Source organism: Lycorma delicatula, chromosome 5, assembly GCF_047948215.1.
Source record: "Lycorma delicatula isolate Av1 chromosome 5, ASM4794821v1, whole genome shotgun sequence".
NCBI classification, from domain to species: Eukaryota; Metazoa; Arthropoda; class Insecta; order Hemiptera; family Fulgoridae; genus Lycorma; species Lycorma delicatula.
The window spans coordinates 15069328-15092724 of record NC_134459.1 but is presented as its reverse complement, the minus strand read 5'-3'; the positions used below and the strand labels follow the sequence as shown (position 1 = coordinate 15092724).

Below are 23397 nucleotides of genomic sequence, written 5' to 3'. Positions count from 1 at the left end.
CTCCTTTCTATGTAACTACTTAAATCACTGGAAAGCACCTCTACTTTAGTAACAAGGGTGAGCAAATTGATAGCTCCTTCTTCTTCGTCTGACGATGCAACTTGGGCACGTTCAGCCACTTGCATGGTCCTTCAAGAGGTCGACGGTGCAGCAATTGCACCTGGGTTTTCAGCTTCCATCCGCAACGATGATGTTGAGCCATGAACTGATGAACTACTCCTATCTGGTGACCTCCCTAGCCTACTGGACGCCTTAAAAGGGTTTCTGTCCATCCCTGGCTGTCAGGTATATTCTATCCCAAAGAGGGTCTTGAATTCTGGTTCTGGGCTCAATTTCGCACAATTTGAGTACCCACTCTGCTTTTTCCTGGGGCACTTTATGGGAGGAGCAGCACTTTTTTGGAGCAGGTAAAATGTATTACACCAAATCTGAGGTCGATTTCTGGAAGGTGAAGGTTGGTCAGAAAGGTACAGAAGGGTGTGAAATATGAAGAAAAGTGATTTTTTTGAATTTTTTCAGGGTGGGTATTTTTGGTGTTGGGGGTTTTTGGAGTCAGAGAGTGTAGGGCTATATGATTGGTGAAGATCCGAAAGGGTTCAGGTGGATTAGGTATGGTTCAGGAGTTATTTACGGATAAATAAAGATTCCCCCTTATAATGAGCCTCAGGATAGAAAAATTATCACTGGTATAGAAAGTATTACAAGTCCTTGTTTACTTAAGTATAGTCACAGCCTTGCTGAGTTGTGTTTAAAGACTTAGAAAATACTCACTCAACTGGTCTACAGGTTAAGCATTGTCTTATATGGAGAAATAACACTGTCACTAAAAAACTCTAAAAACAGTACAATCCGTCAACCAAAAAACTCGAAACTTTAAAGACTTATCTGGTAACCTAATGTCAACAATTCCTCACTATGTATCAGTTAAAAAATTCACCATAAAACCAATCCAAAAAGCTATTAAATGCAGAGCTAGATACAACAAGACCTCTCAGTATGAGCATTCACACTCTACTAGATCATAAACCTACTCTTAACTCTTCCTCACCACCAATTCCCCTCAAAAACTTTATTTTAATCTGTTCTTTATTTCAGGTATTTTTTTTTTACAAAATCTATCCAAATATCTTTCCTGGTCTTCCTCTAGATTTTAACATTTAAACAAAAAATTTCTTCAGCAAATATCACTTGGCATTCTCTCACTACTTGGCATTCTCTGTAAGTCCACAAACCAACTTTGTCTACATTTCAATTCTGTCCTATAGTGCACAATCTAATAGGTGTTTTCTTATTGTAGAATTTTTTACTTGAAATCTTAATCTTTCCTACCATGTCTCTTAAAAACTTCATTTTCTTTTTCTTCAACCAAGATTCTAAACCATTTTTTAGAACACACATGGAAACTCATGAAAGTTGTCTGTTTATATTTCATTTGTACTAATACCACACTAAATTTTAACAATGATAAAATCCTCCTGCCATCTGAATGCTATTATTCATTTTCTCACTTGTCTATCTCAGATAATTTACAATATAAATATAGATAGCTTTTAATAATTTCTAAAGCTTCTGCTTGCATTTGTAGACTGCCTCTTCTATTTCAATAATTTCTTGTCACCATTAATATTTTACTTTTCTCTGTGATTATTTCTATTTTTTATACTCAAACAGTAAAGAAATTTTTTAACTGTTTCCTCCTCTTTTCCTAATATAATATTTTAATCTTACCTGGTGAATAACATCAATAACAATTGAATAATAACAATTTTATTCTTTGTGGATAACAATGGTGTTGTTTCATGGCTTTCTATTTTTCTCTTCATCTTCTTACTAGTCTTTATTCACAGGAGTGACAAATAATCATAAGTTACAACCATGGTCCAGTTTACACTACATTATTATTTCCATTTTAATACTCATTTATTTTTGATGTTAAAAAATGTAACATTTAGAACTAATAAAAACCACATAAAGCTGTTTTAACAAATTCATGATAAGTCATTATTGTACAAGACTATATTATATACAAGTACAATACAAAACAGAAGATAATAAAAAATAACATAATATATATAAATTAAAAGATTAAGTCATACGGTGCATACCCCAGAATGTACATTGAATTTATACTGCAAAGGTCATTCAATAATTAAACAAGACTAATCACTGTCGGAAAATATTATTTATTCAATGACAATAAAACTAATGCTACTTTTCAGCATAAATCTCTGGTTACATTAAGGCACTTGTCCTACCTTTCTGTGGACATTTTTATTCCAATAGTAAAGTTACACAAAACACTGCTCACCTTAGTGTCTGGGCTATTCTTGTACTATATTCTTGAACTGGTCATTGTTACTAAACTTATTGCAATATAAAAATTCTTTGAAAGGACCAAACAAAATAAATCTGATGGTGTGAGATTGTGAATTTAAAATGTTATCAAGCCTGCATCAGCACACTTTTATAGAAAATTATACCTGAATTTAATTCTTTAGGAAATGTAATGCAGATGTTCAAAACGGTTTTTAAAATAAATAAATTTGGCTATCTAAAATGTACCATTTGGGACAATATTATATACCTGGCAAATGACCCAAGCAGTTGACAATAATCAGGAAGAAACAAGAGTAAGTATAAAAATAAGAAATAATTTTTATTTTTCAACCATTTCATTGGTCCTATTAGTGACAGTGTACCTATAATGGAATGTACTTTTTAGAATCAGTAGTCTTAAGCAAAAACTTACATTTAAATTTTATGTAAAATAAACAACACATTAGAGATAAAGTTCCAAAAGCAATATGCACTTGGCAATAATATTCATTACATATTTAGGTGACGAATTTTAAATATTTTCATATTTACACAAAATAAACCAGGCATTCTGCATAGTTAAATACTTAATTAAAAAAATTATGTATAACACTAATGTTAATTTGATAATATACAAATAATTCCTTATTATATTTAGACTAGATAAAAATAAAAATAGCCTATTATCTACCGTAGAAAAGAGATGCAAATATTATTATTAATTGATGCATGCATAAATTTTTTCTAGATATATTCCGTAGATTTATTTACTTACTTTTCCACAAACTTCATTAATTAAAAAAAATATATATATAATTACATTAAACATGCAAAACTACACCTCAAAACATATCAAAATGAACTTGAATAAAGTAAATAAACAAAAAAAGGCATGCTGAGATGGTAGATAATTACAAACACTGATTTCTTAGTGATTTTCAGACATAAGAAATGATTTCTTTTAAACAAAACTACTGTATGAGTGTAAAAAGGAAATTAGAGAATATTGTACAATATGGAAATAAGCACTGGGCAGAAAAAACAGATTTTAAAAACTAAATAAGCCATTGACAAATCTTGTAACTAAATATGGCAAGTGTTAGGTTACTGCTATGGTTAAGAGTATTAATGTTACAACTGTGACGTTTACAATCAGTACTGTTAAAAACTTGTTCTTAATAAAAACATAGCTTTTGTCTATGTTTACCAATAATTAGACAATATAAATACCTTTGGACACCTAAGAATTTGATTAGTGACCAAATGCTGTTCAGCTGCATTCTTTGAAGTTTGATGGTCATGCAATCGATCAATTCCTCCTACTGCCCCTCCTCTTCAGCAGTTTCAGTCTCCACTTCATCTTCATTATCTACTCCCTCACCCTTTAAACAAAACCAAATTTAGAATTGCTCATTGTTGCTGAACTTGGTGCCACATAAAATCTCTTTGAAAGGAACAAATAAAATAAATATGAGACTGAGAATTTAAAATGTTATTAAGCCTGCACACATTAATGTTAAAATGTTATCAAGCCAGCAATTAGCACATCCTGAGTCCATCAGGAAAGACATCCAGCTTGTGACGATACCAGTCACTACACCACTCCCTAGCCCTGACAGACTTTACTGGAGGTCATTTTTTAGACCCTCTAAACATAACACAGCACAGTCATCAGTTTGGCTTCTGTCAGGATTCCACTGATGTAAATTCCTTGGCAGACATTTCCATCAGTGTATTTACACAACTTACTATCACCATTGAATGGCCTCCAACCATGACAACCTATCATAACTAAAACCCTCAACTATCAAATTAGATTCATGAAGCATGATCATCTCTGCTTCTTCCTCTAACATCAAGGTTTCACACAAAAACTCTTCCTATACCTAACTTCAATTAGACTGTGGTGCACTCAGATTATTACTTGACTGAGTCTTTAAACACCAAAAATACTATCCCCATACCAACAAAACAAGTGTTGATCGCAACAATGACAATTTTGTCCTATAATTCAATTAACTCACGTCCTCATGATTTACTTAAAAATCAAGAAAAAAATTCACAAATTTAATAAGCCTCTAATGAAAACATATCCTATCTCTGCTCTGGTCCACTTTTGGAAGCAAGGTCAGTGCCTACACCCTCCCATACCACGGCACCATCAAAGAGTTCTCCACACATCCATTTCTCATCCTAACAGTGAATATCTCAGCTAACTGGGGCTTGATGCCAAAACGCATATCTTGGTGAAGTAAGCATCCAGGCAGGCCCCTAGCCACACTTTAACCCACCGGGTTGGTCTAGTGGTTAACGCGTCTTCACAAATCAGCTGATTTGGAAGTCGAGAGTTACAGCATTCAAGTCCTAGTAAAGCCAGTTATTTTTACACGGATTTGAATACTAGATCGTGGATGTTCTTTGGTGGTTGGGTTTCAATTAACCACACATCTCAGGAATGGTCGAACTGAGCATGTACAAGACTACACTTCATTTACACTCATACATATCCTCTGAAGAATTATCTAAACGGTAGTTACCGGAGGCTAAACAGGAAAAAGAAGGCCCCTAGCCACACGGGTTCCTATTCTATTTACACATCTATAACAGCATCAGACCTTCTCAGCCATCCTCTGTAAGACTAAGAATCTCAGGAAGCCAGCAACATGTTACATTCACTTTTGTTTTTCCAGTTAACTTACAGATCAAAACCAGAATTGATCCTTGCAATCTCTCTAACAACTTTGGTATGTTCAGTTTTGTAGTTGGGACAGACATATAAGACATGGCACACATCATCAATGACCCTACACTCCAGATACAAAAGCCTGAATTAATCAAATCAAATCAAATCTGACCAAGTCTCGTAAGCACCATGTCCAGAAAGAAACTGTAATATGCTGATTGGGGGAAATCCAACTAACTACCTAAATACTTCTCACATCCAAAAGTGCAATGTGTGTGTCAGATGATTCATCCACCTGACCTATCATAAATGGAAACCTTGCTTGTCTATTTTTTTATGTGCTCAAAGGCAAGTTGACCACCTTCTTGGCATCATAATGTAATTGACATTCCTTTGCAAGGATATCTATCAATGGATTTAATAACAGAAATAACAAGGGCTGCCTTTCACAGGCTAAAGACAACAATCACTGACAACAGTAGGAGACACGGGGCTCTTAACAAACTATTCCTATAACAATTATACTTCATTCAATGAGCCCAGATAGGTGCAAAAAAGAGCATTATAGCTTCACACACACCCTAATATAAACACATTCTGAAATTAAGTCCGCAATTGGGGTAAACTGCTCTCTGAACACCGAAGAAAGCAGAACAAGTCTTTTTTGCCAGCATATTGAAAGTGCTCCTTGAATTGAGATTCTCATCAAGGACAACAGCTAGATACTTCTGCAGCAGGACATACCTAATTCGATGACCTGCCACTGATACACAAGGTTGTCATGTAACAGCTAGTCTGTCCTTCAGCAACATCTCATTACTACCACTGGGCTAAACACCATCTTATGTTGCAAATCCCACAACTGGAGTATCTTGCAAGCCTGGGCTGCCCTGAATTCAATCTCATTCCTTGAATCTCCTTTAACCAACAAAAGCCCATCATCCATATACGTGATGATGGGAGATCGATTGGATAACTTCAACCAAATCAAAGAATTGAATTCAGCAACCCACAGCATTGGTCCTAAAACACTACGCTGCGTAAACATTTAGACAGTGTTTTTCCTACTTCTGAGACTCTGTCTTGATTGCTGAAATAACTATATAAAACATTTAGCTCATTCTGTTTATGATCATGCTTCTGCAGCTGAAACAGGGCAGAGGAACACCACAAATTATTAAAAGCTCTTATATGTCCAAAAAGATAGCTAAGACATACTCAGACTTACTAAAAGAAACAATATTCATAACCTTAAGAAAGCATCTACTGACCCTGCCTGGGCAAAACCCGTACAGATCATCTATTAAGAACTTCCTAGAATACAATCTATCAGTATTACGAAGTGCCTTTTTCTTTTTTCTAGCAAACGAGGAAGTAGCCAGCAAAGAGCACCCTATTAAAAATTCTAATCAAAGTACCAACACATCTTCCAACAGAATGGACAAGGAGCTCCATCGAAACCCAGGGCTTTATTTCTACCAAAACTCCAAATTACCTGACATATCTCTGCTTCTGCAATTTCCACAGATAAACATCAGAGTGAAAAGCAAAAAGCTTCCTCTCAGACTCACAGATGATATGAGGTTTCACTACGCACATCATCTGCCAATAAATCATCCAATAGAAAATTTAAAATCTCAGTTTTATAAGAAACTTTATCCCCTTACAATTATTTGTATTGTTTATCCTTATTATGTTCTACAGTATAAAGTGAAAGTTATTAACATAAAAAATCAGTTTATAACAGAACAATGAGTGTTAAACAAGGTATTACAAAAGAGCTTCATAAACAAGCTCTTAGAAATTTTCTGACCAGATCTGTCACTCTAAAAGGTATAGATGATCTACATCAAGCCAACCTGGTAGAGTTGATACAATTTTCTAGGGTAAATAGATGATATAAATATATTCTCACACTTACAAATTGTTTTTTCTAAATATGCTTTCACTTTCCCATTAAGGAGCAAAAAACAGGTAACATAAAGTCCTTGAACCTATATTTAAAAAATACATGAAAAATTTTCAAACAAATGATAGTAGTGAGTGGTTTAATTCAAAAATGAAAGCTTTACTTTTAAAGTATGATATCAATCATTATTCGACATATTACAATAAAAGGCTTCAATAGTCGAGCTTTTCAACAGAACTCTCAAGTCTAAAATGTGGTGTAAATTTACAGAACAGGGTAATTATCAATGGGTGTATTAGATGAAATTATCATATAATCTTGAATGTGCTGGAGTTTCTCTCCAGTGCGTTCAAGGGAGTGGATGCGATGTATCAGAGACCAGATGGAGATATGATGATATTTGAAGATCAAAAGTTATATATGTTTAACCTTTATATGCAACAGATAGCTGGAGGGTATCCTAGGATACCCTCAACCTTGTAAGATCAACAGGTCTGTAAATATATTATATATTGGAAAAACATATCTCTTCTACAATGAAGATTACTGACTGTAAAACAAGATAACAAATCAGAGATTGCATTGATAGAATGTGCAGGAAAATGTGAAAATGACAGTATGAATTACGGTGAAAATTTGGCACCTATTTAGAGTAGTCGAATGACTTTGCCGTTAAGAAAACTTTCAAATTAGTAAAAAAATTCACATCCGTCCAACACGTGCGCAAAAAGGTGACCTTGATTTTTTGCAGGAAATTCCCCTGATGACATCATAGGTCAGAGTCATGTCCCATGTTGTCATGAGATGAAAGGTCAAGGTTTGCCCGGATTGCCCATTTTTATACTACTTACAGAATGACGTTGTAATGCTTTTCTCAAACCTTTAACCATGAGGGAGACAAATTCTTTTTCCCATATCACTGGTGAAAACATGAATTTCAAACATCAATGCTGAGGTGAAACAACAATCTATGCACTGGTGTCATTCTGGTTTATCTGAACCAAAAACAATCAAACAAGCTGTCTCAAAAGAAAATCATAGGAAATGAATTCTGGGACCTAAAGGGTGTGATTTGGATTGATTTCATAAAACCTGGAACATCCATCACACATCATCACAAGTCTATTGTGAAACACTTTCTAAATTGTGCTATTCAAAACCAGCGATGAGGAATGCTGAGAGCAGAAATTGTTCTTCTTCACAATAATGCATGACTATACACAGCTGAATGTACAGCAGGTACAATTCAAAAATTCAGATGGCAAATTTTTTATCATCCTCCTGAAAGTCCTGATCTCATACCCAGTGACTACCATCTCTTCCTACACCCCAAAAACTGGCTTGCATCTCATCCCCTATTCAAAGAAAGTGAAGAGTTGAAAATCTCATTAACAAAATTTTTTGTTAATTTTTGGAATTCCCACACCAAAAATTCAGCTCATCTTTGCAAATGATCTCATAAACTCTTAATATATCAAAATTTAACCAATTAATTCTTCTTTTTAAACTATCCAACCTACCAGTCTTGTTTAAATTTCCATATTACAGATAATAAATGTTACTCAATCTTGTATGAGTTCTCATCTGGTGAACTGGTTGAAAGTCTCCAAAATATTTTGTGTCAAGAAGAAAAATAAAACCATTTTCTTTTAAATTACAGATGTATTTTGCATTTCTCTGAGTTTGCAGTACTCAAAACCTAGCACAAGCAGTAGTAAATTCACTTATGTTCCTGTTTTTTCAGTCATATGAACCATTAACCATTTAGAAAAAAAATCATTTTAATCAATAACCAATGAAAGGCTTGCTGCTCCCTTTCAAAATCCATCCTTCAATTTGAACTCCACATAATCTACCCATTATGGAAGCACCTACAGTATATCTATCTGCTTCTCAGAGGCATGCACACACCCTCACCTACAACAAAGCTTTATGATTCCTTAGGAGAGAAAACTTCAGTAAGCTGAGTAATAGTCACAACAGCTATCATAATAGAGGATCAGTCTCTTGTTTTATTAATTCCATCAGAAGAACCTTTTGATGATTAATATTAATAATATTTAGAATCTATGTACTAAGCGAATCAATTATGGATATCAATAACTATTCAATAAGTAATACTTACAGGTGGTGCACCATTAACAGATGTTGTAAGCCTTAGAAATGTAAGTTCACTAATTAAGACATCAGCTACAACAGTAACAAGCTCGTCGCACACATCACGCATTCTTAAAAAAAGCAAACAACATAAAATAAAATAATCAACATTTAAAAAAAAATAAATGAATAATAGAAGATTGTACTTTCACTGCCTACTACTACAATCATGTGTTTTAATGTGTAATTTGTATAGCATTGTAGAGTAAATTTGTTTATTTTATATTTTATATTCATCATAACTTACAATGATGTACTAATAATATTACATCTGATAATAACAACTAATTCCCAAAAACTTCATATAATACAAATATGAATGCAATAACAATGCAATAAACAATAACTGGTAAAGGTAGATTTTAATTAAAATAATTATAAAAGTTCTGAATCTACAACAGTATATAGGTCAATGATATAAGGAATGGGAAATTACGGAATGCTCACACCTCACTTTCTTCAATAAACCTGTTTACTAGATGTTTACTATTCTTGAAAATGGGTACATCAATATTAGAAATGATTCATGACTCTTGTCAGATTGCCTGGAACTTGTGATAATATAGTACCTAACAGAGAAAAACTAAATTAAATAATATTAAAAGGAGAAAATATTTTGAGTAATACGAGGGTTATTTTTTTTCAAGGTCTGATCGGTCGCGAAATAAAAACCCGCGCAAAAATCGGATGAACCTTTGCATATATGTGTTGCGCAGCGTCTCTAGTATGGCCTTCAATCACGCCGTGTCACTTTATTTAGTTCTGAACACGCAAACACGTGTCTACAACAATAGCATCTCCCGCCAAGTGTGAAGTGTGTGCGGTAATTCTATTTCTTCAGGCTGAGGGGTGTAATGCAGCTGAAATTCATCGACGAATAAGTAATGTGGACGGTGAAACTTCAATAAGAGACAGCAAAGTGCGACAATGGTGCAGGAACTTTAAAGCAGGATATACAGATGTTCATGATGCAGGCGGTCAGGGAAGGAAGCGAGCGTCAACCGATGATCTCGTTGAGCGAGTGGATGAGGCAATTCGAGAAAACAGTCTGCTCACAATTTCTGTATTGAGTGATTTTTCCAGAAAATTTCAAGGTCAGCTCTCTACACCACTGTGAGTGAGAGACTTCAGTACCGCAAACTGTGTGTGAGATGGGTTCCCAAGATGCTGTCCGACCATCACAAAACAATGAGAATGGACGGCTTTCTAACGTTTCTCCAGTGCTACCACAATGAAGAAGATTTTTTGAACAAAATTGTCACAGGGGACGAGACATGGGTCCATTTCGGAACTGAAGAAACAAAAGAACAATCCAAACAGTGGATGCATTCTCATTTTCCCAGTAAACCAAAAAAGTTCAAGCGAACCTTCTCAGAAAGTGTATGGTTACTGTGTTCTGGGACCGGAATGGAGTTCTCTTGGTGGAATTCATGGAACTTGGCACGACCATCACTGCAGCCTCATACTGCATGACTCTTCAACGTCTACAAAGCACAATTCAGAATAAGCAGAAAAGAATGTTGTCATCAGGCATTGTCTTTCTCCTTGACAATGCTCGGCCACACACTGCAGCTGTAACAAAGAAGCTCCTGCAGTGTTTTCGTTGGGAAGTGTTTGATCACCCACCATACAGCCCGGACTTGGCTCCATCCGATTTTCACCTCTTTGCTCACATGAAATGCTGGCTAGGAGGACAACATTTTGGCACAGACATCGAGCTGCAGACCAGCGTAGAAACATGGCTGAAAACACAGGCGGCTCTGTTCTATGACAAGGGTATTGGTACCACGCTACGAAAAATTTCTAAATTGGAATGGCTACTATGTAGAGAAATAGCGTAACTATGTAAGTACTTGTTACAAATAAAAAATTCTTTGCTCATAATTAACATATTTTTTATCTAGTTATAAAATAAACAAATATAAATATTTAAATATGATACGGGCGACAAAAGTTATTTGAATTTCCTCAAATTTTTTTCAAAAAAAAATATTTTAATAAAAGTTGTTGCTATACTGAATATGATTCAGTTTTATCATTGCAGAAGGCAGGAACAGTTATTCATTAATAACCATAAAAATGTTGTCATTGCAGATAGTGTGCAAATTAAAGTCTGTGCAGTGAATAGTTTTCTGTGGGCAAGGAGGTGTAACTCTACAAAAGTTCAACACCAGATTGCGAGATATTTTTATGGCAGGCATACACAAAATGGTGAGAGTTGTTAAAAATTGGATACATCAATATCAAAGACAATTAATAGCAAGAAATGTAAAACATAAGATCTTATATAAAGCAGAAGAAGTTTCTTCTACTTAAATATTTGAAAGTTAGGAATTCACAAAAACTTTTTCTGAGATCCAGCTGAACTGGTTTGTATATCAATGTTATTTTCAGATTAAAAGAATGATTAAATTATGAAACTACCATAATTATAAATGAATACCTGAAATGTATTTTTATTCTATCAGATAAATCTTTTTTCCTAACTTAAAAGCATATTTTAACATTTTTTTCAGTTCAATCTATATTCATGATTCAGTTGATATTACTTGAGAATATTGGAAAAACTAAGATACATTAAGGATATAATTAATTTTTGTTTAATTTTTATTTACAAAAACACAATTTGAAAAATACACAGCCATTATTATAAAAATTGAAGAATTTAAAGAAAAATGAAATTAAAGATTTAATTATTTTTAATACAGTTTTAAAAAATTAAATACATGTGTTGCACTATTTGGTAAAATAATATATATATATATATAAAATTAATTAACCAACTTAATACTTTAAGGGTAAGCCCTTTTAGGAAAATTTTCATAAATTTATTGAAAATAAAACTAATGTAAAATTTATTATACACTGTTTTATTATCTTCCCTAAAAAATTATACTATAAAAATAAAATAAAAAAAATATATATATATAATTCTAGTTCTAAAAGACAGATAAAAAACAAATAAAAATTAATTTTAATTTTCATAATTTTTATTATTTTATTATCAAAATCAATGTTTTCAATCTGTGACCATAATTATTTTGATTATCAGGCCCACCTTTCAAATTTACAATTATTTCTTTAAAAAATTTGGTGTTATAAACAGGCAAAAAATTGCCAACTTTTTGCCTAGAATAGACAAATTTAATTTGTATACAATAGTAAAATATATTAGTTAATTAATTAGAGTGGTAGATACTGAAGGCTTGAACTGCAAAACAAAATTTGTTTAATAGTTTGATAACTATTGCATTTTCTGGTATGGTGGTCAAACTAAGATCTAATTCCATTTGTTGGATCATTTTATAATAAAGCACTTGATTTTGGGTAAAAATTGTAAACCTCTCTACGTGGAAATCTAAATAAATAATCTTATATTTTTACAAATTTGAATATGAATATTGCCTTGTAGAAAGTTTTACTATTGTAAGCATTCTCGGTTCATCTTCGCCAAAAGTTATTTCATTGTGAAATGAGTTTTTAAGGAATTTGTAAATTGTGAATTCAATGAAAGAAGAATTAATTTTATGAGTCAAAATAGATCCATGTGTTGTGTACACTACTTTTATATAATTCTTTTATTAATTTTAACACACCATCTTTGTTTATTAAATAAAAAAATTATTCAAGACCAGATTTTATTTTTGAGAATGGAGCCTGCATACTTAACTATAAATCACTGAGAACTGTGATGATCTTTAAAAGATCTTCATAATCTTGGGGACTTTTTTTTTACCACATATCTCAGAGTTCCAACTGTATTGACTGTGGCCATGAACTGGGAGTAAATATGTTATTTTGATTCTTTTGTGATTTTTAACCAACTGCAGAATGAAGACATTAATAAATTCAAATTTTTCCATCATCTGCACCACTCAAAAATAAACTATATTTTTAAACTAGAATAAAACAATTTTTCTTTTAAAAAAAATATCAACTAACACTGAATATATAGCATTGTTCTTCTTTTAATTTATATTCAACAGCAAAACAAATTACTTAAATAGTTATAGTGGTAAATACTAAAGGCTTGGAATTACAAAATTAAATTTTTTTCACTACCTGTTATATTTTCTGTTATTATGGTCAAACTGAGATTTGAATCTATTAGTTGAATCATTTTTTAATAAAACATTTGACCTTGGGCAAAGATTATAAACATCTGAATGTGGAAATCTGAATGAATAATCTAATTTCTTTTACAAATTTGAAATATGAATATTGTTTCATTCTTAGTTTACTTCTGTGTTAATACTCAGTAAAAGGTTTGAATAATTTAACGCAATGAACTCCAAATAATTAAAGAACTGATTTATTTAAGCCATAATGTAGCTGTATACGGTATAGTTTATAGGTGATTTTTTTCTTAATTCCACAATATGATCTATTTTATGTGGATGGTTTCTCACCTTTCAGCAAATCCGTACTTTTAGTAATTTTTATAAATTATTTGAAATCTTTTACCAATTTTAAATAAATCACTCAGGAAATTTCCACTTTCAATTACAATACTTTACATCCATGCACTTTTAACACGTATAATCGCTACAAGCCTCAAAATGCAACATATCTTTCATTATCAAACATTTAGACAACTATTTTTTTTTCTAATTCCACAAAATAGATTAAAACCTTCATTTTTATTTCCTATCCATTACATGACTACAATCTAGTTTACAACACTTTTTTTATTATTAATTTCAGCCAAGAATACATATACCTCATCATTTACAACAAACATACAACTGTCATAACCTCTTACAGTGTCACTGCATCTTGATGGGTTGAATAAAAATTTTAATTATGAAAGAATCTTTAATACTTTAGTCTCCTGTTATTATCTAATTCCTCAATTACTAAGCAACATGTTCAAGAAGTAAATCTTTTTTCAAGTTGGATGACAAAATTTTTTCAAATTTTTACTTGTTTTTTGTGAATAATCAACAGAAATCAGTTAAGGTGAAAAAGGAAAATTATATTGATTGCTTAAAAAAAAAAATCATAAAAATAAAATAAGACTAATTGTTAAAACCTGTTATGACTCCCAACTATTAAATAAGTCTTTATTGATGTAGAAATTACTGCTGATGATATCTAGGAAATTGAATAAATCTTGTATCCATGCATATGTATTAAAAATATAATTATGTAGCTTAGCATATTGCATCCTAGCAGCAAAATATAATTATTTTAAAATTAATTTTCTCATTTGCTGTTTTATTCATTAGCTACATTATTCAACACTTTTGCAAAGATTTTGGTTTCTTCAGAACATGTTTTTAATAAAAGAAAAAATATAATTAAAAGATTAAACTATAGAAATATTTGTTCAATAATACTGAGTTAATTAATTAATTTTTTTAATAAATGTGCATATTACCTTTGTACATAATATCATTATGATACAAAATATTATTTATTACCTGTTCTTAATTTATTATTTATTTAATATTTTAATTGAACATTAATTTATAATTACAACAGAGGCAGCATAAAATGTAATAATGTTCCCTCATTTCAAAGAGGTCTGCCTTATAAGTTCTGATTAATATCAATGAAAATGAAAGCGTAAATTTGTAGTAAGGTTTATGAGAACCAATAATAATTAATCATGCTATACAAACAGAAAAAATAAGATTCCAAACTTAACTTTTGAACAAAAACATATAAAAATAGCACTGAAGCTTAAATCCTTACATTTGTAGTACAGAAAACAAAAATTATAATGCTCAATTAGTACAAAAAGTACATCCCAACCCTGTACGGGAAGACACCCACCTTGTGATGCTTCTGGTTGCCACCCCCAACCACATTCTAGCCCTGATGGCCTTTAACGGGAAAGTGAAACAGTAAATATGAATTTCAGTCTTCATAATATATCATATAAAAATATCAAGTAAATTTTGTTTATCCAGATTTGATGGCTGATAAAAAAATAAATATCTACAGAAACCATCACATTGCTGGATTATAGTCTGCCTCACTTGCTTCTTGTAGTTATAGATTGTCTCGAGAGGTCAAAATAAACAAACTACAGAAAAGAAAAAAAAATACTCTAAAAAGACTTTTGTATGTGTTAATTATTTATTACACATAAAAAATGATTAATTAAAATATTAACACAGACAACTATTGTACAAGAATAAGTTCATAGATAAACTGTCGGTACAATGTACATAAAAAATTTTTCTACTCATTTGGAACAAAATCATTGCTTTAAATAACAAAGCATAAACAGGTATTATTACTTTTTGGATGATATTCACACATGTTAGTCATTCTAAGTAACAGTAAAGAAAGGCTACAAAATAAAACTTAAGAGAAGATGACATACCTGTATCCTTGGAATTTAAAAAGGGCATCTTCAAGAAGTCCATCTAACTGACCAGTATTATGTGGTGATGGAACAAGCTGCAGAACAAGATTTCGGACTGATTCCAATAAACTGGGTGAACAAATTTCAGTCAGATGTAATTTTAAGAAAGGTAACATGTCCACAAGAATACTTCGTACCTCCCAGTCCAATTTTCGATAATTCTGTAACAAATTCACTCTAATCATATAGAAAGAAATTTTAGCAACAAATCTGAAAGTATATATATATATAATTTTTTTTTTTGTTTTCTGATAGAATGTCATTAGATTTCTGGTCTTCCAATACAATTTTCCATCAGACATGTTTCTATAATCAATCAGTTCTTTACATTCTCTGAAATGTCCCCAATTTATAACAGAATTACTTTTACAGATAACACACATAGAAGATGCAAGGATTTTTATCCTGAAAAGATATATAATATACATATGTATACATGAGGTCTATTTAAAAGAAAACCAAACTTTTTCTAAAAAGGATTTTACTGAATATTTGGAGCATTTTCAATTTTTCTCCTTCCTATAGTCCATACTTTTCATTGTGTCTTCTTTTACATAGAAACAGTTCTGGAAAGCACTTTTCAAAATATTTTCTGAATATTAAGCAAATTTTCTTTTATGGATTCTATTTTCTCAACTGTTATCATTTTAATGGCAATTTTAATTTTAAAAATAAAAAAGTAAGCAGGAGCTAGCTTGTGGAGGAAGTACCTGAGTAAATTTTATACAAAACTTTCTATTTGCAGCAAAACAAACTAAAATTTACTTAATTACAAATATTACACTCAAGATCAGACAGTTAAACTAGGCAGGATTAAATCAGCTCCCAAAAAAAGTTCATAAAAGAGATAGATAGGTCTTCCAGGACATAAAAAAAGTCATGAGCGTTCAATGTTGCCACACAATCATTAAACAGAACACAAAATTTAAAAATTGAAAAAGCAAAGGATAAAAAAAGATTTCAAATTCTAATGAAAGAGCAGAATGATGAAAATGAAGAGATAGATAAGAATACAATTTTTAAAACTATGAAAAATCACATAAAAGAACTTAATAATTATGTTGAAAAATGTACTAATGGCCCACAAGTACTGAACTACTTGGATGGTTTTCAATTTACAGAAAAAAGGCTGATGTAAATTAAGCAGTACCAAGAGGTAACCTCTTGTGATGCGTTATATTTTAAAAGATGTTATAATCCCATTTATAGAAAAATATTTTATTTAAATGAACTACTGAATTACTTATAAAGGCAATGGAGAAAGTAATGATGAATATTATATACAACAGTGTTGTATATAATCAATGTTTTAATTTAAATGCCAAAATGAAAAATTCATAAAAAGACTTTACTAACAGAATATTAATGATTAACAGAAATAAAATACGTAGTAATATAAGCATTCTTAATTTATAAAATGAAGAAATATATCACTAATAAAACAAAACATTTCTTATTATAACTGCAATAATCTGAGTATTTTTATTAATCCAAGAGTCCACATTAATTAAGATTAACAAGACTATAATGTTATTTGAATATATTTTGTTATAAAACAACAAATTTGGAAGATGTATGCTAATGGTAAAAGCAGGATTTTAACAGTTAAAAATAGGTCATCATGAGGCTCTTATTTATGCTTTAATTATTATTCACAGTATTATTTTCTTACAATGCAAATTCTGACATAAACGATTCTAAAATAATAATTCTGCCATAATCAAAAAATATAGAGTGAGCAACTTAAAACCAAACTGAGACAGCTTGAGTTATTTATGTGTCAACTTCAATGCTACTACTGTCACTGCTACTACTAGTGTCACTATTGATTGTGTATATTACTACTCCAGTCTATTGTTGTCAGTTGTAAACTGTTCATGCTTTTGTGCAGTTTAATTTTGTTCTTTCCAGCTTTGTTTTTCTAAAATGCCTTATTTGTTAAAGGAAAGGGTTGCCTGCTATAGTGAAAGGTTATGTGTGTTCTGGAGCCTTTCAAGAAATGTGTCAAATATTCATGGAAAAATTCCAAATTCCAGTTTTCCAGCTAAGGGTAGAATACATGAGTTGGTTAAAAAATTGCCTACAACAGTCGGTTTCAAACACAAAACAAAAATATATGATCTTCATTTAGGACTCCAAAAGTCATAACCAAAATTAAAAAAAGAATTTCCACTGGTAAAAAAAAAATTATATGTACATTGTCATAAGGAATTGGTGCAAAATACACAATTTGCCATAAGATTCTTCACGATTTAAACTTTCAACCATATTGTCTAAGAACTTAAGAAAACAGATAAACAAAAAGTCTTGATTACTGTAACTGGCTTCTCAAAAACATTGCTGATGGGTAGGTAGACTCGATGGAGAATTTCATTTCACCTAAATGGGTGGTATGTATCGGATGACTGAAAATCCTCACCAGATGTTTGAGTAACCACTTCACAATGAGTAAATTGGGTGTTTGGTGCACTGTTTATGGTAATCGTATAGTTGGGCCAATATTCTTTGACTCATCAATACAGAAGTGTGTACAATTTTAAAAGAGTTCTACGTTCAGTTAACAAATCAAAAAAAGGAATAGTGAAGTAATCTGCTTTTTCAAATGAGATGAAGTAACATATCACACATCAAATGATTCACTAGCATACATTCGTGCTACTTTTACACAGAACAATCTGTCAATAGAGAACAGTGGCCTCTGCGTTCTCCAGATTTGTCTAGTTGCTATTTTTCTCTTGGGGACTACTTGAAGCATAGAGTTTATAAATCAAATCTCCACACTATCAAAGAGATGCAGGTGAACATTCAACAAAAAATCAATAGCACTGACAAAAACATTTTGTATCAAGAAATTCTCAATATGATCCATTAGCAAAAAAAAAAAATCAACAAAAATGCATCAATGTACAGGGCACTTATTTTGAAGATCATTTGTAAAAATATGATAAATAAGTAAACTTTTCCTAAACTAAATACAAATTTTTATTTAATTTCATTTTCATTTCATTTATAAAATGTTACACATCGCAACTGTGTTAAGTTTGTAGTGGTCCAATTTTAAGTTGCTTGCCCAGTATAACTCCAAAGTGAAGTGAAAATATGCACTACGATTTGTGTCTTAAAACAATTTTTCTTTGATATTCTTTGAGATTTTTAAGTATAATTTTAAAGTCATTATACAGCTGGTATTCAAGTGTTATCTGTATAATTAACTCAAGTTAATAATTAATTATATATAATTGATTTTTTATTTATCAGTTAATTAATTAAATTAAATTGTTTGATTTAAATGAATGTAAGCTGGAGAAGTTTATTAGATCAAACATTTTCTTAATCTAACAATTAATTTTCTTAATTTATCAACAGGTTTAAATTTAAAAATAAGAGGGTCAGTCGAATAGAAACTGGAGTTTGTCTTCACAGCTTGCATACAACATGAGTGGGCTGGCGCGGCAGAGTGATATTGATGATAAAGATGTGGGAATGGTGATGATACTTCAGCTGGCTCAGCATTTGTGTCTATGGTCAGTAGTGTCATAAAAGAACAAGAGGTTTTATCATCAATTGTACAACAAATTATCGTGATGTTTCTCACAAATGAGGGCACCATTAAAAGGTCTATGTGAGGTGGGTTCCAAGAATTTTGACAAAGCAGAAACAGGCCCAATAAGCAAATTTCCAATAGGAAATTTGCCAAAGTCTCCAGAACCAATTTTGACAAGAAGCAAATAAGTTTTTGCGTTGAACAGTAATGTGTGATGAGGCATAGATACATCACTACATTCTTGAGTTGGAATTGATGAGTAAAGAGTGTCATAAGAATGGAGAGTCTCACCCTGTAAAAGTAAAAATGCCTTCATCAGCTGGAAAACTCTTCGCAACCTGGCTGAAAAGGCATACTGTTGGTCTATCTTTCCATGAACATCACACTGAGAATGCTGTGTACCATTTCAGCTCTTGGACAAAGTGAAAGCTGCCTATAGAAACAAAAGGCACTGTCAGCTAATCAGAGATGTAATTTTTCTCCATGACAATATAAGGTATCACACAGCTGTTAGCACTCTGGATAAAATTTACTGGAAAACCTTAAACCTCATAAAGTCTAGATTTATCCCCTTCAATTTCGTTTTTTGGGCCACTGAAGAAGCCCAAAAAACACGCACGTCAATTGCAGACTGACACTGAACTCCTAGGGATTGACACATGCTCAAACATTTTATGAAACAGATATCCACAAGCTCCCCACACATTCAGAAAAATATGTAGAACTTCAGGAAGACTACATTAGAAAAGCAATAAATATGTTTTGTATTTTTATTATGCATTAATAAATGTTTAAAGTTCTGTGCTTGTAAAATTTCTGTTTCATCAGAAGCTCTGTATTTTTTAAGTCTTGTTTTAAATTCAATTGCATAGGCATATTAAAGAAAAATGAATTAAATAATTTGATAACCTGCTTTGGATTGGTAACAATAATGTTTTAATGTTTAACTGAAAGTATGTGTCCGTCTTATTAGAAACAGAACCAAGATTTAACAACTTTCTAAGCAGTTTTTGTTTTATTACTGGATTTTGGAATCAGTTCAATTTTTATAAAGAATATTCAGTTTTCGCACTTATTTTTGCAAATTTTATTTTTAAAAAGAGGGTCATAAGAAAATATACTCAAAAGGGATTTAATTGCTTTCACAGGACAATACTCCTGTAGCACATTATCTGTGTGTTACAATTAAATAAATCTCCTAATCTTTGTGAAATCACAAAGATTAATGTAAAAGTCATAAAGATTAATCACAAAGATAAGTAATGTTCATTTACATTTCATATATATATATCTTTTAAATGTAAATGTTTATAAAATTTTCTCTTACATAAAGTAAAAAAAAATACAAGGAGGTAGGAGATGTATTTATTGACATCTTTATGATATTGGAGGATTACAATATTAAGATAATAGCTTAAGGAAATTTTAATATAGATAAAAATACAATCATATTTACAGAATTTCTTAATATTCTAAGTATGTTCATCCTTTTTTGAAATTTTTCAGTGAAAAATTTCAATTAAATTAAAATTTCTTTCAGATGAAATATAATTGGAAATTATGTTAAGACAGAGTGCAGAGAGTGTGAAGAACTCACGTTATTGAATAAAAACATTCTGTTTGTCTAATTTTTAACACAGAATTCAAAATGATAGTTCTTTTTCTAGATATTAAAACAAATGATCCAAAATTTACTCAAAACTGAGAAGTAGTTTTTTAATTATTCTGTGAAGAAAACTGGAGACTTATCTATCTGTTTTGCATAGGTAATACAATACAATAAATTAAAATAAAACACAAACAATTAAATCCATATAGAAATTATAATTTTTTTTTAAACTAGCAGAATAACATACCACAAGTAAAACAGTGGATGGAGTGGTGTCTTTAGTGCATCGCCAAGTTATGTTACGAGGTTGTTGCCTGTAGTATCTTCCATCATCGATATCATTTTCATACTCTGTATAATTATCCCTACTTCCACCAACTGTAGAAAGTGACTTTGGTAAACCATTTTCCATTTGTTGCTCTTCCTGTGTGTTTTTTTAAATAAAGAAACAAATAATCAATATGGTGAACAATTGGGCAATTAATAAAAAACAAATCAGCATTCTGAATTGAAACTTCATTAATATATCAGCAATCATGAAATATTATAATTAATACAAATACAAAAGTTTAAATGTAGTTGTATATAACATTTTCAAATTTTAAAATCCTTATCCTCCATGAGCACATTCTGAAATTATCTATTACACTAAATCAGTTCTGCCAAATTAAACATCTTTCTGAAATTCCATTCATTGATTAATTACCTGAAACTTATTTTTATATTTATGTACATATTTTTTCAATAGGCTATTTCTTTAGCACTATTATTGATTTCAATTATTTTAATATTATCATATTTTCTACATATGCAATACATATTTCATAATTTGTTATTTACAATTAGATGTTCCACTACAATTGAAACATGTTATTGCCTATCTCGTAGCAACCTTAGTGCTCAAAAAATTTATTTTTAAATAATGAAGTAGGCGAAACTATATAAAACCTGCTTTATTATATTTATCAGAATTAGATCTGTTGTTATAAATTATTATGTTAAATATCTTGTCAGTTTAAAAGCAATCTTATTATTCGTTAAAATGGTTTTTTTTTTTTTAATGTATAAGTTAAAGAAATATAAAAACAATTTTTTTATTTTATTTAATGTTGCAAATTTATTATATTATGTCATGTTTAAATCTACTTTTATATATTTATTTATGGCCATCAAAATATTTAAATGTATGTCTATTATCTGCAGGTTGATAGACTGACTGGAAATACTTTCCAAATTCACTAAGTTGTTTGATATCTGTAATAATTTTGAATTTTAATTAGATGTACTCAACTAGCTTCATTTGTAAGGTATTTCACATATTTAGATTGGTTTGCAAGCTTTACTTCTAGCTCTTTCTCTATCTCTCTGCTTCTCGGAATTGTATCCCTCCTTAGCAGATCCTTACTCTTTTTTCTTAAGAGTTAATACACACCTAACCTGTTCTCTTAAAGTTTTGATGCCACGTTCTTATGCTTAAGATACTTAATGAGCTTCCTGGAAAACCAGCCAAGAAAAGAATTTGACCTTGTTCGTCTCACAGGAATATAATCACAAATTTTGGTAAATAAAATATAAAAAAGAAAAGGCAGCATCACTAATGTTTGAGAATGAATAGACTACATTCCAGTCTGTCTTTTGTTCCAATTAACTTTTGGGACATTGAAGTCACCCAGCATCATAATTCTATATTGCTCCTAATTTAATTTGTTGCATATCAAATTAAAATATCCTGTCGCCATCTCAGGTCTGAAATTATGGTTACCATAACCTAGTAGGTTATCATCACTTATTCATACCTCAGCCCTAAAACATTCTGTATTAAGCTCTAATCATTCCTAAAAGATAAAATCTTTTTATCAACCACAACAAGGGAATCTCCTCCATGAGTTTTATCCAGTTCTATGTAACTTCCTATTGGCTCTGAAAGCTATCCAACTATCAAGAAATTAATTTACTTTTAAAGTGGGGTCATGAAAAGATGTCGCTGTAACGGCTGTATCGTGTTGTACTGCAGCCATAGTTTGACATACAACATGGTAAGAGTTAGGATGTGTTTTTGACTGCTCCTTCCATACAAGTTCCTTGTATAGAATTATGATATTTCATTTGTGAGTTTTGTTAATATTTAGGGAGTTATTCTAGCGTAAATTAATTATTTTCATTTATTTATAGCTTGGATAGTCTAGGCTATCAGGTGGTGGTTCTTTATTGAATTTCACCTTATTTGGGGGGGTTTTCCTTAGTGACTGCTTTATTAAGTGTTCAATTTTTAGTTAGCGGTGTTTATTTGTTATTTATTGGTAATTAATACAATTACGAATACTTGCTTATCAATAAGGACCATAATTTGTTTACAATAGCAACGGTTACCATCTTGCTTCATTGTGATTACTGTGTTTTTGTCAACAGTCACATTGCCTTGTCTTGATTGGCTTGTTACTTTGTTTACGTGTGTTCTGATTGGACATTTGTCTGTTGGTTATGGACAACTACTACGTTATTTACTTCATTATTTATTGTTTATATTTTCTTTATTAGGTGATTTGAGAGTATTATGTCAAGAAAGGAGAAGCAGATTAGGCTTAGGCAGGGTAAACGACCCACTCATGTTGGTGAGGTATTGACTGAGGTATGAATTGATGATTTGTCTGCCTCTTCAAAAGAGGAGGATCCTAGTGCTGGTATGTCTACCCCAGCCAAAAGTATGAACTTACTTGGGAGCTTCATAAGGTTCTTGGATGTGCAGGAAGTTCAGCTTCGCATTTGCGAGAGTTCAACGAATGGTATGATAAGGTTATGCAAT

At 31.2% G+C, this 23397-nt stretch overlaps 1 protein-coding gene across 1 annotated transcript; it reads right to left on the bottom strand.

Moving 5' to 3' along the window:
- Positions 1 to 3635: 3635 nt before the first annotated feature.
- LOC142324712 (uncharacterized) lies at positions 3636 to 22612 on the bottom strand. The gene is made up of 5 exons (XM_075365629.1): positions 22550 to 22612; positions 20842 to 21018; positions 15400 to 15602; positions 9034 to 9136; positions 3636 to 3698 (listed from the first exon to the last, which is right to left on the bottom strand). Exons 1-5 carry the CDS (start codon positions 22610 to 22612, stop codon positions 3636 to 3638), a joined length of 609 nt encoding a protein of 202 aa, XP_075221744.1.
- Between the last annotated feature and the right edge of the window lie 785 nt (positions 22613 to 23397).